Source organism: Colobus angolensis, unplaced genomic scaffold (assembly GCF_000951035.1).
Source record: "Colobus angolensis palliatus isolate OR3802 unplaced genomic scaffold, Cang.pa_1.0 Scaffold589, whole genome shotgun sequence".
Taxonomy (NCBI): Eukaryota; Metazoa; Chordata; class Mammalia; order Primates; family Cercopithecidae; genus Colobus; species Colobus angolensis.
In genome coordinates, this window is record NW_012119476.1 from 411,123 (window position 1) to 424,443 (window position 13,321).

At 39.0% G+C, this 13,321-nt stretch overlaps 1 protein-coding gene across 2 annotated transcripts in view; it reads left to right on the forward strand.

Moving 5' to 3' along the window:
* Positions 1-13,321, forward strand: part of ZDHHC15 (zinc finger, DHHC-type containing 15) — a 174,017-nt gene that overhangs the window by 50,724 nt on the left and 109,972 nt on the right. For both annotated transcript variants that reach the window (XM_011962253.1, XM_011962254.1), the window contains one exon: positions 1,493-1,587. In XM_011962253.1, the coding sequence (XP_011817643.1) occupies positions 1,493-1,587 (95 nt within the window). The remainder of the gene's footprint in view (positions 1-1,492; positions 1,588-13,321) is intronic.

Below are 13,321 nucleotides of genomic sequence, written 5' to 3' on the forward strand. Positions count from 1 at the left end.
TACCCCAGTCTCGCTGCTGCCTTGCAGTTAGGTCTCAGACTGCTGTGCTAGTAATGAGGGAGGCTCCCTGGGCGTGGGACCCTCCAGGCCAGGTGTGGGATATAATCTCCTGGTGTGCCAGTTTGCTAAGACCCTTGGTAAAGCGCAGTATTAGGGTGAGAGTTACCCGATTTTCCAGGTGTGTGTCTCAGTTTCCCTTGACTAGGAAAAGGGATTCCCTTCCCCCTTGTGCTTCCCAGGTGAGGCGATGCCTCGCCCTGTTTCAGCTCTTGCTCGTCAGGCTGCACCAGCTGACCAGCACCGATTGTCCGGCACTCCCCAGTGAGATGAACCCGGTACCTCAGTTGAAAATGCAGAAATCACCCGTCTTCTGTGTCGCTCGTGCTGGCAGCTGGAGGCTGGAGCTGTTCCTATTCGGTCATCATGCTCCCGACCGTCTGTCTTGTAGTCTTATAACCACCTCTGTGGAAAATACCAGAATATCCCACATGAGAAGAGCTATCTAAAAGGCAAAGAGTATGAAAAGAAAGGTAATAGAAAGCCACTTTTATAACTGTCTCAAAAGTACAACCCACACTTCAAAAGTATATAATCTTCAATGGAATACTATTCAGCCATAAGAAAGAATGAAATCATGTCCTTTGCAGCAAGATGGATGGAACTGGAGGCCATTATCTTAAGTGAAACAACTCAGAAACAGAAAGACAAATACCTCATGTTCTCACTCATAAGTGGAAGCTAAATAATGTGTACATATGGAAATAGACTGTGGAATGATAGAAAATAGAGACTGGTATGGGTGAGGGGGTAGGAGATGGGTGGATGATGAGAAACTACTTAATAGGTACTATGTACATTATTCAAGTGATAGATACTCTTGAAAGCCCTAACTACACCACTGTGCAACCTATATCCATGTAACGAAATTTTACTTGTACTCCATGAATTTATACAAAAATTTTTACAAGAAAAAAAGTGTTTAGTCTTTAACACTTGGCTACATTATAGACTACCTGTGTGACTTTGGTTAATCGACTATCTCTGGTAGTTAATCGACTATCCCGATCTTATTACCTATCTTACAAATTTATTGAGAAAATAAAATGAAATAATATACGTGGAAGCATGTTGTAAACTCTAAAATGCTGTGCAAATTGTGTCATTATCACCTTTCAGTACTCAAAGTAGCAAAGATAATGACAATTGGCTGAAGTAGTTTTCTCTACATTGTCAGAAAGGACATTCCCCCTTTACTTCAAGAATCACATGGCAACTTTTAAGGTATTCAACTTGCAGAAAGTCTTTGTTTCAAGTTTGTTGTTATGGCTTGTTTCTGTCACGGTATGGGAAATTAGAATTAACTCATCATAATAATACCAGAGAATACATGTTAATAGGAAAACAAAATAAAAATTTGTGATGGAGCTTTGTGTTTTTGAACTCTTAGAAATGGATAAAAAGATAGTATAAACACTGATTTTTTTTATTTCAGTTATTTACCTCATACTCTACCATGCCATCTTTGTGTTCTTTACCTGGACCTACTGGAAGTCTATCTTTACACTCCCACAGCAGCCAAACCAGAAGGTAAGAATATTGGTTACTTCTTAAAGGATAAGAACAGAGAAAAGTAGAAATGACAATAAAGCAAGAAGACACAAAAATCTTAAAGAACTCCTAGTGATAATGGTGAATTGAGGGTAGGATAGGCTATTGAAGGTGTTTGTGAAATCACCAGCTCTGGATATCTTTAATACTAGGAAGCCAACTGGGTGCTGTGGCTCACACCTGTATTCCCAACATTTTGGGAGGCTGAGGCAGGAGGATCACTTGAAGCCAGGAGTTTGAGACCTCAGCAAAAAGTGAGACCCTGTCAATACACAGAATTTTTTAATTAGCTGGGCATGGTGGAGCACACCTGTGTTCCCAGCTACTCAGGAGGCTGAGGCAGAGGATTACTTAAACCCAGGAGTTTGAGGCTGCAGTGACCTGTGATGGTGCCACTAGACTCCAGTCTGAGTGAGAGTAAGACCCTGTCTCAAATTTTAAAAAGAGTAGGAAACCACTACCTGCATTGGTGAGATAATTAGAAAACAAGAACCCACTTGGACTCCAAGGCCTCATCTAATTCAATTCTATGAAACTACTATTTTAGTGATTGTTTTATTTATTTAGTGCTGTTATTTCATTCCAGTGAGACTCTGAAATACAACTGAGAAAAAAGCACAATAGTTAAATCAATCATTTTCAGACTGTGTTACCTTGAATACAAGTGTTTCATGCAATATTTGTAAGTGTTCATGAAATAATTTGTGATTATGTTAGGTATTTGTAATGTGTAACTACTCTAAATTAGGGTAGGTTCCAAAGTAGAAAAAGAACAATTTAGGGGAAACTTTCCAGCCTCTGAACATTAGGAAAAATACTGTCTCCTTAATGAAAACAAAACGGTGCACAAGAAAACTAAAGTTAACTACAGAGAAAGGCAATAATGTAGGAATTGAGGAATGTAAGAGATATGAGATATGAAGAAAATAAAGAGGAAAATGATAGAAGTTATTCATAGTAAGTAACTGCTTGAAACATAAATGGATTAAACTATTCAATTAAAAGATTGAGATTGACAGAATGGATAAAATATTGTGACTTACCTTTATACTGTTTACAAAATCTAACTTTAAAACCAGAGACATAAATAGGTTGAAAATGTAAAGCTAGAAAAAGATATTCCTAGTAAATAATAATCAAAACAGAGCAAGGGTGGTTATATTAATATCATACAACAAAGACTTTTTTAGTAAAAAAAAAAAGGTTACAAGAGAGAAAGAAAGACATTATATATTTACAAAAGAGTCAATTTATCAAGAATATGTGACAGTTACAAAATACATGCGTGTAATAAGAGAGCCCCAAATTATAAGACGAAAAAACCAACAGAAGTAAAGAAAAAAATACACAATAACAGTTACATAATAATAGTTGGAGACTTCAGTACTTCACTTGCATTAATGGATAGAATAACTAAACAGAAGGTCAATAAGGAAATGGAGAATTTGAACAGCAGCACACGAGCTACGTATAACAGACCTGTATAGATCACTCCACCCAAAAAGAACAAAATGTACTTTCTTCCTAAGTGTACATGAAACATTTTCCCGTAGAGACTATGTTAGGCCATAATACAAGACTCAATAAATATAAAAGACTGAAATCATGCAAAATATCTTCTCTGACTGTGATGGAATGAAACCAGAAATCAATAACACAAAGACAACTACAGTTTCATAAATATGTGGAAATTAAACACATGCTTAACAAATAAATCAAATAAGAAAGCATAAGGGAAATTAGAAAATATTTTGAGATGAATGAAAACAAGAAAAATACTTACCAGAAATTAGGAGATGCAATAAAGCAGTGCTCAGAGAAAAATTTATGGCTGTAAACACCTACATTTAAAAACGATAAAAATTTCAAAATAGTCTGACTTTACAACTTAAAAAAAATAAATAAATAGCAATCTAAAACCAAAGTAATCAGAAGGAAATAATAAAGATTAGAACAGAAGTAAATAAAATAAGGAATAGAAAATAATATAGAGAGCCAACAAAACCGGAAGTGAGACTCTAAAAAGGTTAACAAAATTGTCAAACCTTTATTTAGCTAGACTGAAAAGGAAAGGAGGGAAGAGAAGGGAAAAGTGGAGAGAAGGGAAGGAAGGGGAAGAAGAGGAGAGGAGAAGGGAGGGAAGGGAGGAGAAAGAAAGATAAAAAGAGTACAGGCACAAATTACTTATAAAGGAAGGGAGGAAGGGAAGAAAGGAAAGAAGGAACAAAAGAAGGGAAAGAGGGAGGAAAAAACGAAGACATAAGTTACTAATATCAAAAGTGAAAGTGAAGATGTTACTACCAACTTTAAATAAATTGAATTATAAGAAAATAATATGAAGAATTGTGTGCCCCAAAATTTGATAACCTAGATGAAATGGAAAAACTTTTAGAAAGACACAAACTGCCAAAACTGACTCGAGAAGAAATAAAAAATCTGAATAGACTTTTAACAAGTAAAGATATAGAATTAATAATCAAAAACCTGCCACCAAAGAAAACACAAGGACCAGAAGGCTTCACAGATGAATTCTATCAAATATTTAAGGAATAATTAACATCAATCCTTCCCAAATTTCTTAAAAAAATAAGAAACGCTTCCTCTGGCCAGTGCAAGTAGGCAAGAAAATCAAATAAAAGGCATTGAAATTGAACAGGAAGAAGTAAAATTATCTCTGTTTGTAGGTGTGATCTTACATATAGAAAACTGTAAATATTCTACATGTAAAAACTATTATAAATAATAAATGAATTCAGCAAAGTTGCAGGATACAAAATCACCACATCACGCAAAACCAATTATGTTTTGATATGCTAACAATGAACAATCTGAAAGGAAACTAAAAAATCAATTTCATTTATAAGAGCACCAAAAATAATAAAATACTTAGGAATAAACATAATAAAAAAGGTGAAAGACTTCTAAAACAAAAACTAAAAGATGTCACTGAAGGAAATTAGACATGAATAAAGGGAAAGGCATCCTGTATTCATGAATTGGAAGAGTTAATATTGTTAAAATGTAAACACTACCCAAATCATTCTATAAATGTAATGCAATTTATATCAAAATCCCAATGATTTTTTTGCAGAAATAAAATAATCATTTTCTAAAATTTATATGGAATATCAAGAGATCCCACATACCCAAAACAGTCTTGAAAAAGAACAAAGTTGTAGCTTCACACTTACTTATTTCAGAATTTACTACAAAGCTACAGTAATAAAACTATGTGGTACTGGCCTAAGGCCAGATATGTAGACCAGTGAAATAGGATAAAGAGCCCAACAACAAACACTCGCATATTTGGTCAGAAATCTTCAACAACCATGCTAAAAGCATTCTAATGGAGAATGCACAGTCTTCAACAAGTGATGTTGGGATAACTGGATGTCCATATCCAAAAGAATTATGTAGAACCCTTACCTCACACCATATACAAAAATTAACTCAAAATAGATCCAAGATCTAAACTTAAGGGCTAGGATTATAAAACTTAGAAAAAAAAACACACACAGAGTAATATTTTTATAATATTGGTTTGGCAATTTCTTGGATATGGCACCAACACTGTAAAAAAGTAAACATACATAAATTGGACTACATCATAATTAAACATTTTCATATGTCAAAGGATACATTTAAAAGAGTGAAAAGGCAGCCTACAGAATAGCAGAAAATATGTCATATTTTAGATTAAGAGTTAATATACAGAATATTTAAAAACTACAACTAAACAAAAACCTCATTTTTTAAAATAATTTCAACTTTTATTTTAGTTTCAAGGGTTATATGTGCAGATCAGTTTTAAAATGGGTAAAGAACTTGACAGTTCTCCAAAGAAGATATCTCAATGATCAGGAATATTTTAGTCAGGGTTCTCTAGATGGACAGAACTAATAGTATATATATTATATATATAATACATATATAATATACATATATAAAGGGGATTATATATACACACACATATATGGGAGTATATAAAAGTATAAGTATAATAGAAGTACATATATAAAGGGGAGTTTATTAAGTATTAATTCACACAATCACAAGATCCCACAATAAGCCATCAGCAAGCTGAGGGGCAAGGAAAGCCAGTCTGAGTCCCAAAACTGAAGAACTTGGAGTCCAATATTCGAGGGTATGAAAGTCCAGCACAGGAGAAAGATGTAGGCTCGGAGGCTAGGCCAGTCTAGTTTTCACATTTTTCTGCCTGCTTTATGTTTACTGGCAGCTGATTTGATGGTGCCCACCCAGATTAAGAGTGGGTCTTCCTTCCCAAGCCTGCTGACTCAAATGTTAATCTCATATGGCAGCACCCTTACAGACACACCCAGGATCAATCCTTTGCATCCTTCAATCCAATCAAGTTGACACTCAGTATTAACAATCACAAGTCCACCCCTTGTCAAGTTGAAACCATACACATCTCCTGAGATCATACATAATCTTCAAATAAAGACAATAATAAGGTCATAATTATGCCTGACATGATACAACTATCCTTCATACAACCAGAAATGCACCAATACCCAAACCAAATGCTATTACATAAAGCTAACAGTACTTAAATGCTGATATGAAGTCAATAAATCTTATGTCACATGATAAAGGAAAAAGGAAATGGAAGATATTTTCTTAGTACAAGTGTATACTTGTGCAAATATGTTATTAAGAAAAGAAGGAGGAAATATGACAATTATAGTTCTTGTTTCTGCAACTGGTCATGTGGTTGTAGCTGGTATTGATGACCACCTTCTTCTACTCCTGTATTGCATGCACACTCTTTCTTACCTCCGTTGTGGAGTAGTAAACTGATTTCATCTTGATAGTCTGGGTCAGTCACCCCAGGGAACACTATAACTCCATTCTTAGCTTGTTGACTTAAAGGTAGGAGGAGCCCAAAGTGTCCAGGCAATCTTAACTTCCAGTTTAATGGAGTCATTGTTGTGTCTCCTGGTGGCAGTGTTCCTCCATCTGGAACAAAGACCTCTAGGCAAGCGGAATGTAATGTTGTGGGAACAGGAAGCAAAAATTTTGCTAGTGGATCACTAGGGGTGATAGTGAGTGGTGCCACTTCCACTTCCACCACTTGATTTCTGGACACATGAATCCTGCCTATGCAAGAAAGAGTACCATATATTGGACGCTGATTCAAAGCATACATGGCCTTCTGGAGAACTGTGCCCCGGCTCTGCAAAGTATTGTCACCTAGTCGACTTTGTAATTGTGATTTCAAAAGGCCATTCCACTGTTCTATCAATCCGACTGCTTCAGAATGATAGGGAACACGGGAATTCCATGAGCATGAGCCCACTGCCTCTTTAGCCATAAAGTGAGTGTGTTGGTCAGAGGCAGAGCTGTGTGGATTACCATGATGGTGGAGAAGGAATTCCATGAGTCCAGGGATTATAGTATAGACAGAAGCATTGTGTGCAGGATAGGCAAACCTATATTCAGAGTGAGTATCTATTCCAGTGAGGAAAAACCTCTGCCCGTTCCTGATAAATGAAGTCCAATATAATCAACCTGCCACCAGGTAGCTAACTGATCACCCCGAGGAATGGTGCCAGTTTGAATGCTGAGTATTGGTCTCTGCTGCTGGCAAAATTGGGCACTCAGCAGTGGCCATAGCCAAGTCGACCTTGGTGAGTGGAGGTCCGTGTCACTGAGCCCATGCATAACCTCCATCCTTGCCACCACAGCCACTTTTTTCATGGGCCCATTGGGTGATGACACGGGTGGCTGGGGAAAGAGGCTGAGTGATGTCCACAGAACAGGTCGTCCTATCCACTTGATTATTAAAATCCTCCTCTGCTGAAGTCACCCGTTGGTGACCACTCACATGGGATACAAATATCTTCACAGTTTATGACTCAGAGAGGTCCATCCACATACCTTTTCCTCAAATTTCTTTGTCACCAATTTTCCAATCATGCTTCTTCCAAATCCCTGACCATCCAGCCAAACCATTGGCTAGAGCCCATGAATCAGTATATAATTGCACATCTGGCCATTTCTTCCTCCATGCAAAGTACACAACCAGCTGTGCTGCTCAAAGTTCTGCCCCTTGGGAAGATTTTTTTTACACTGCTGTCCTTCTGGGATGTCCTAGGAAGGGGCTGTAGTGCTGCAGCTGTCCACTTTTGGGTGGTGCCTGCATTTCATAATCTCTTCCTCTGTCAACTGATCATAGTGAACCCCCTCCATGAGGCCATCAGTGCAGGCTAGGGGAGAGAAGGAAAGATGGCAGGAGTGGAGACCATGGGCATTTGAGCTACCTTCTCACGTAACTTGTGCCTTCAGGACCTGCTCAAGCATGATCACGTATACACCACTTCATTTGATGATTGAATACTGATGTGCACAATGCACTTTATGGCTAGATGTGTCACAGAGTGCCCAGTTCATGATAGACAGTTCGGGTCACATGGTGACTTTATCACCCATAGTCAATCGTTCAGTTTCCACCAAGGCCCAGTAACAGGCCAAGAGCTGTCTCTCAAAAGGAGAGAAGTTATCTGCAGAAGATGGGAGAGCCTTGCTCCAAGATCCTAGAGGCCTCTGCTGTGATTCACCTGTGGGAGCCCGCTAAAGGTTCCAAACAGCATCCCTGTCTGCCACTGACACTTCAAGCACCATTGGATCTGCTGGGTCATATAACCCAAGTGGCAGAACAGCTTGCACAGCAGCCTGGACCTGTTGCAGAGCCTTTTCCTGTTCTGGACCCAACTCAAAACTGGCAGCCTTTTGGGTCACTCGATAAATGGGCCAGAGAAACACACTCAAATGAGGAATATGTTGCATCCAAAATCCAAATAGGCCCACTGGGCATTGTGCTGATTTCTTGGTTGTAGGAGGGGCCAAATGCAGCAACTTATCCTTCACCTCAGAAGGAATATTTTGACAGCCTCACACCACTGGACCTGTAGAAATTTTACTGAGGTAGAAGGTCCCTGAATTTTAGTCGGATTTATTTCCCATCCTCTGGCATGCAAATGTCTCAGCAATGAGTCCAGTGTATTTGCTACTTCTTGCGCACTGGATCCAATCAGCATAATGTCATCAATGTAATGGACCAGTGTGATATCTGGCAGAAGCGAAAAACGATCAAGGCCTCTCTGAATAAGATAATGACACAAAGACAGTTGATCTACTCCTAAGGTAGGACAATAAAGGTATGTTACTGACCTTGCCAGCTGAAGGCAAATTGCTTCTGGTGGACCTTATGGACAGGAATAGAGAAAAAGGCATTTACCAAGTCAGTGGCTACATACCAGGTACCAGGAGATGGGTTAATTTGCTCAAGCAATGAAACCACATCTGTTACAGCAGCTGCAATTGGAGTCACTACTTGGTGAAGCTTACGATAATCCACTGTAATTCTCCAAAATCCATCTGTCTTCTGTGCAGGCCAAATTGGAGAGTTGAACGAGGATGTAGTGGGAATCACCACCGCTGCATCTTTCAAGTCCTTGATGGTGACACTAGTCACAGTCCCTCCAGGGATGCAATATTGTTTTTGATTTCCTATTTTTCTAGGTAGAGGCAGCTCTAATGGCTTCCATTTGGCCTCTTCCACCATAATAACCCTCACCCTACCAGTCAGGGAGCCATTGTGGGGTTCTGCCAGCTGCTAAGTATGTCTATGTCAATTATGCATTCTGGCACTGGGGAAATGACCACAAGATGAGTCCAGGGACCCACTGGACACTGGACACTATAAATCAGACCTGAGCTAAAACTCCATTAATTACCTGACCTCTATAAGCCCCTACTTTAACTGGAGGACTATAATGACATTTTTGCTTGCCTGGAATCATCAGCTCAGAGCCAGTGTCCAGTAGTCCCCAAAATGTCTGAACATTTCCCTTTCCCCAATGCAGCTACCCTGGTAAAAGGCTGCATGTTTCTTTGGGGAAGGATGGGAGAAAGATTATGTGTTCTTTGGTTCTCCATATATGGTCAAAGATATTATGTATAGAGTCACTAAACTCCTCGCCTCTCACAAGCCGTGAAACTTCAGGAGTTTGTTAAGTATTAACTCACACAATCACAAGGGCCCACAATAGGCCATCTGCAAGCTGAGGAGCAAGGAAAGCCAGTCCGAGTCCCAAAACTGAAGAACTTGGAGTCCGATGTTCTAGGGCAGGAAGGATCCAGCGTGGTAGAAAGATGTAGCCTTGGAGGCTAGGCAATCTAGTCTTTTCACGTTTTTCTGCCTGCTTTATATTCACTGGTAGCTGATTAGATGGTGCCCACTCAGATTAAGGGTGGGTCTGCCTTCCCCATCCCACTGAGTGAAATGTTAATCTCCTTTGGCAGCACCCTTGCAGACACACTCAGGATCCTTTGCATCCTTCAATCCAATCAAGTTGACACTCAGTATTAACCATCACAGGAAAGCACATGAAAAGATGCTGAATATCATTAATTATTAGATTAATGCAAATCAAAACAATGAGATACCACCTCACAGCCTTTATTAAAACCTTTATTAAAAGGGTTACTATAAAAAAAAAACTGGAAAACAGCAAGTGTTGGTGAAGATGTAAAGAAATTGGAACATTTGAGGGCTGTTGGTGGGAATGGTAAAGTGGTGTAACTGCTATGGAAAACAGTATAATGGTTCCCCAAATAGTTAAAAATAGCACCACTACAGGGTCTAGCAATTCCACTTTTGGGTTTATACCCAAAACAGTTGACAGCAAGGTCTCAAATAGATGGCTGTATACCTATCTTTATAGCACTAGTCACAATAGCCAAAAGGTGGAAGCAACCCAAATGAATTGGTAAGTAAAGTCATGTATATACATACAATGGAATATTATTCAGCTTTTGAAAGAGAAGGGAATTCTGACACATGCTATTACATGGATGAAACTTCCCTAACGTAGTTGAATTCACAGAGAATAAGTAGAATGGTCTTTGCTAGGACTGGGAGGAGAGGGAAATGTGGAGTTGTTTAATGAGTATAGAATTTCAGTTTGGGAAGATGAATAAAGTTCTGGAGATGGATGGTAGTGATGGTTGAACAATAATGTGAATGTACTTAATGCTACTGAACTATATTAAAATGATTAAATTTTTTGTTATGCATATGTATCATGTTATTTTTAAAAGGACCAAATACATAAATGTAAGACCTAAACTTACAAAACTCTTTGAATAAAACTTAGGGGAAACTATTATCTTGGATTTGGCAATGAATTATTTGATATGACACCAAAAGCACAAGCAATAAAAGAAAAAATGGATAAATTTGACTTCATCAATGTTAAAAAAATCCTTTTGTACATCAAACAACACTATCAAGAAAGTGAGATGACCATGCAAAGAATGGGAGAAAATATTTGCAAGTCATGTATCTGATGTGTCAAGTGTTTAGAATATATCAAGAATTTCTACAAATAAACAAGAAAACAAACAATTTAAAACTGGTGAAAGGATTTGAATAGACATGTCTCCAAAGAATGTATACAAATAGCCAAAAAGCACACGAAAAGATGCTTGACATCATTAGTTATTAGAGAAATGCAAACAAGACCGTGATAGATACCCACTAGGATAGCCAAATTAAATAAATGAATGAATGAAAAATAATAACTCTTGGTGAGGATGTGAAGAAATCAGAATCTTCATACATTGCTTCTAGGAATGTAAAATGGTATGACTGATGTGAAAACAGCTGTGCAAATTTTCATGAAGTTAAATATGTAATTACCATGTGACCTAGAAATCCCTCTCCTAGATATATACCCGAAATAATTGAAAACAAGTGTTCAAACAAGTACTTATACATGATTGTTCATAGCAGCACTATTCACTATAGCCAAAAGGTAGAAACAGTCCAAATTTTCATCTGTGAATAAATGGATAATGAAGGTGTTGTGTGTCCATACACTGGCTGGAATTTTATTCAGCCATGAAAAGGAATGTAGTACTGATACATGGTACAACACGAATGAACCTTGAAAACATTATGCCAGGGCTGGGCGTGTGGCTCATCCTGTAATCCCAGCACTTTGGGAGGCCGAGGCAGGCGGATCACCTGAGGTAGGGAGTTCAAGACTAACCTGACCAACATGGAGAAACCCCATCTCTACTAAAAGTACAAAATTAGCTGGGCATGGTGGTGCATGCCTGTAATCCCAGTTACTTGGGAGTCTGAAGCAGGAGAGTCGCTTGAACCCAGGAGGCAGAGGTTGCTCTGGCTGCCCTGAATATTTTCTTTATTTCAACCTTGGAGAATCTGATGATTATGTGCCTTGGAATTGATCTTCTCATGGAGTATCTTACTGGGGTTCTCTGCATTTCCTGAATTTGAATGTTGGCCTGTCTTGCTAGACTGGGGAAGTTTTCCTGGATGATATCCTGAAATATATTTTTGAACTTGGTTCCATTCACGCCATCTCTTTCAGGTACCCCAATCAGTTGTAGGTTTGCTCTCTTTACATGATTCCATATTTCTCAGATCTTATTCATTCATTTCATCCTTTATTCTCTATTCTTGACTGTCTTGTTTCAGAAAGATAGTCTTCAAGCTCTGAGATTCCTTCCTCTGCTTTATTTATTCTGCTATTCATACTTATGATTACATTGGAAAGTTGGCATATTGTGTTTTCTAGCTCCATCAGGTCCGTTATATTCCTTCCTAAACTGGCTATTCTGGCTATCAGCTCCTCTATTGTTTTCTCATGATTCTTAGCCTCTTTGCATTGGGTTACAACATGCTCCTTCTAGTTCAGTGAAGTTTGTTATTACCCACCTTCTGAAGCCTACTTCTGTCAATTCAGCCACCTTAACCGCAACCCAGTTCTGTGCCCTTGCTCTAGAGGTGTTGCCTTCATTTGAGAGGGGTAGAGACACTCTGGCATTTTGTTTTCAGCATTTTTGTGTTGATTATTTCTCATATTTGTGAGCTTATCTACCTTCGATCTTTGAGGTTGATGACCTTTGAATGAGTTTTTGTGGGGTCTTTTCTGTTGATGTTGTTGTTTTCTGTTTCCTTTTCTTTTAACAATCAGGCCACTCTCCTATAAGGCTGCTGTGGTTTGCTGCGGGACTGCTCCAGACCCTACTTGCCTCATTTTTTTTTTTTTTTTCCATACCTGGATGTATCACCAGTGAAGACTGTGAAACAGCAAAGATGGCAGCCTGCTCCTTTCTCTGGAAGCTCCATCCCAGGCGGGTACTGACCTGTTTCTGGCCCAAATGCACCTATAGGAGGTATCTTGAGACCCCTGTTAGGAAGTTTCACCCAATCAGGAAGAATGGAATCAGGGACCCACTTAAAGAAGCAGTCTGGCTGCTTTTTGGTAGAGCAGGTTTGCTCTACTGGAGGGAATCCACCCTTGTCCAGAAAATTTGAAGTCTGCAAAGCCAGCAGACTGGAATGGCTAAATCAACTGCACCACAGAGATGACAGCCACCCCTCCCCATGGGAGCTCTATCCCAGGGAAAGTTCAGAACTCTGTCCCTATAACCCTAGGTGGAGTGGCTGAAGACCCCACAGGGAGGTCCTGCCGAGTGAGGAGAAATGGGTCGGGGTCCCACTTAAAGAAGCAGTGTGGCCAGGCATGGGGGCTCATGCCTATAATCCCATCACTTTGGGAGGTCGAGGCAGGTGGATCACCTTAGGTCGGGAGTTCGAGACCAGCCTGACCAACATGGAGAAACCCCGTCTCTACTAAAAATACAAAATTAGGCA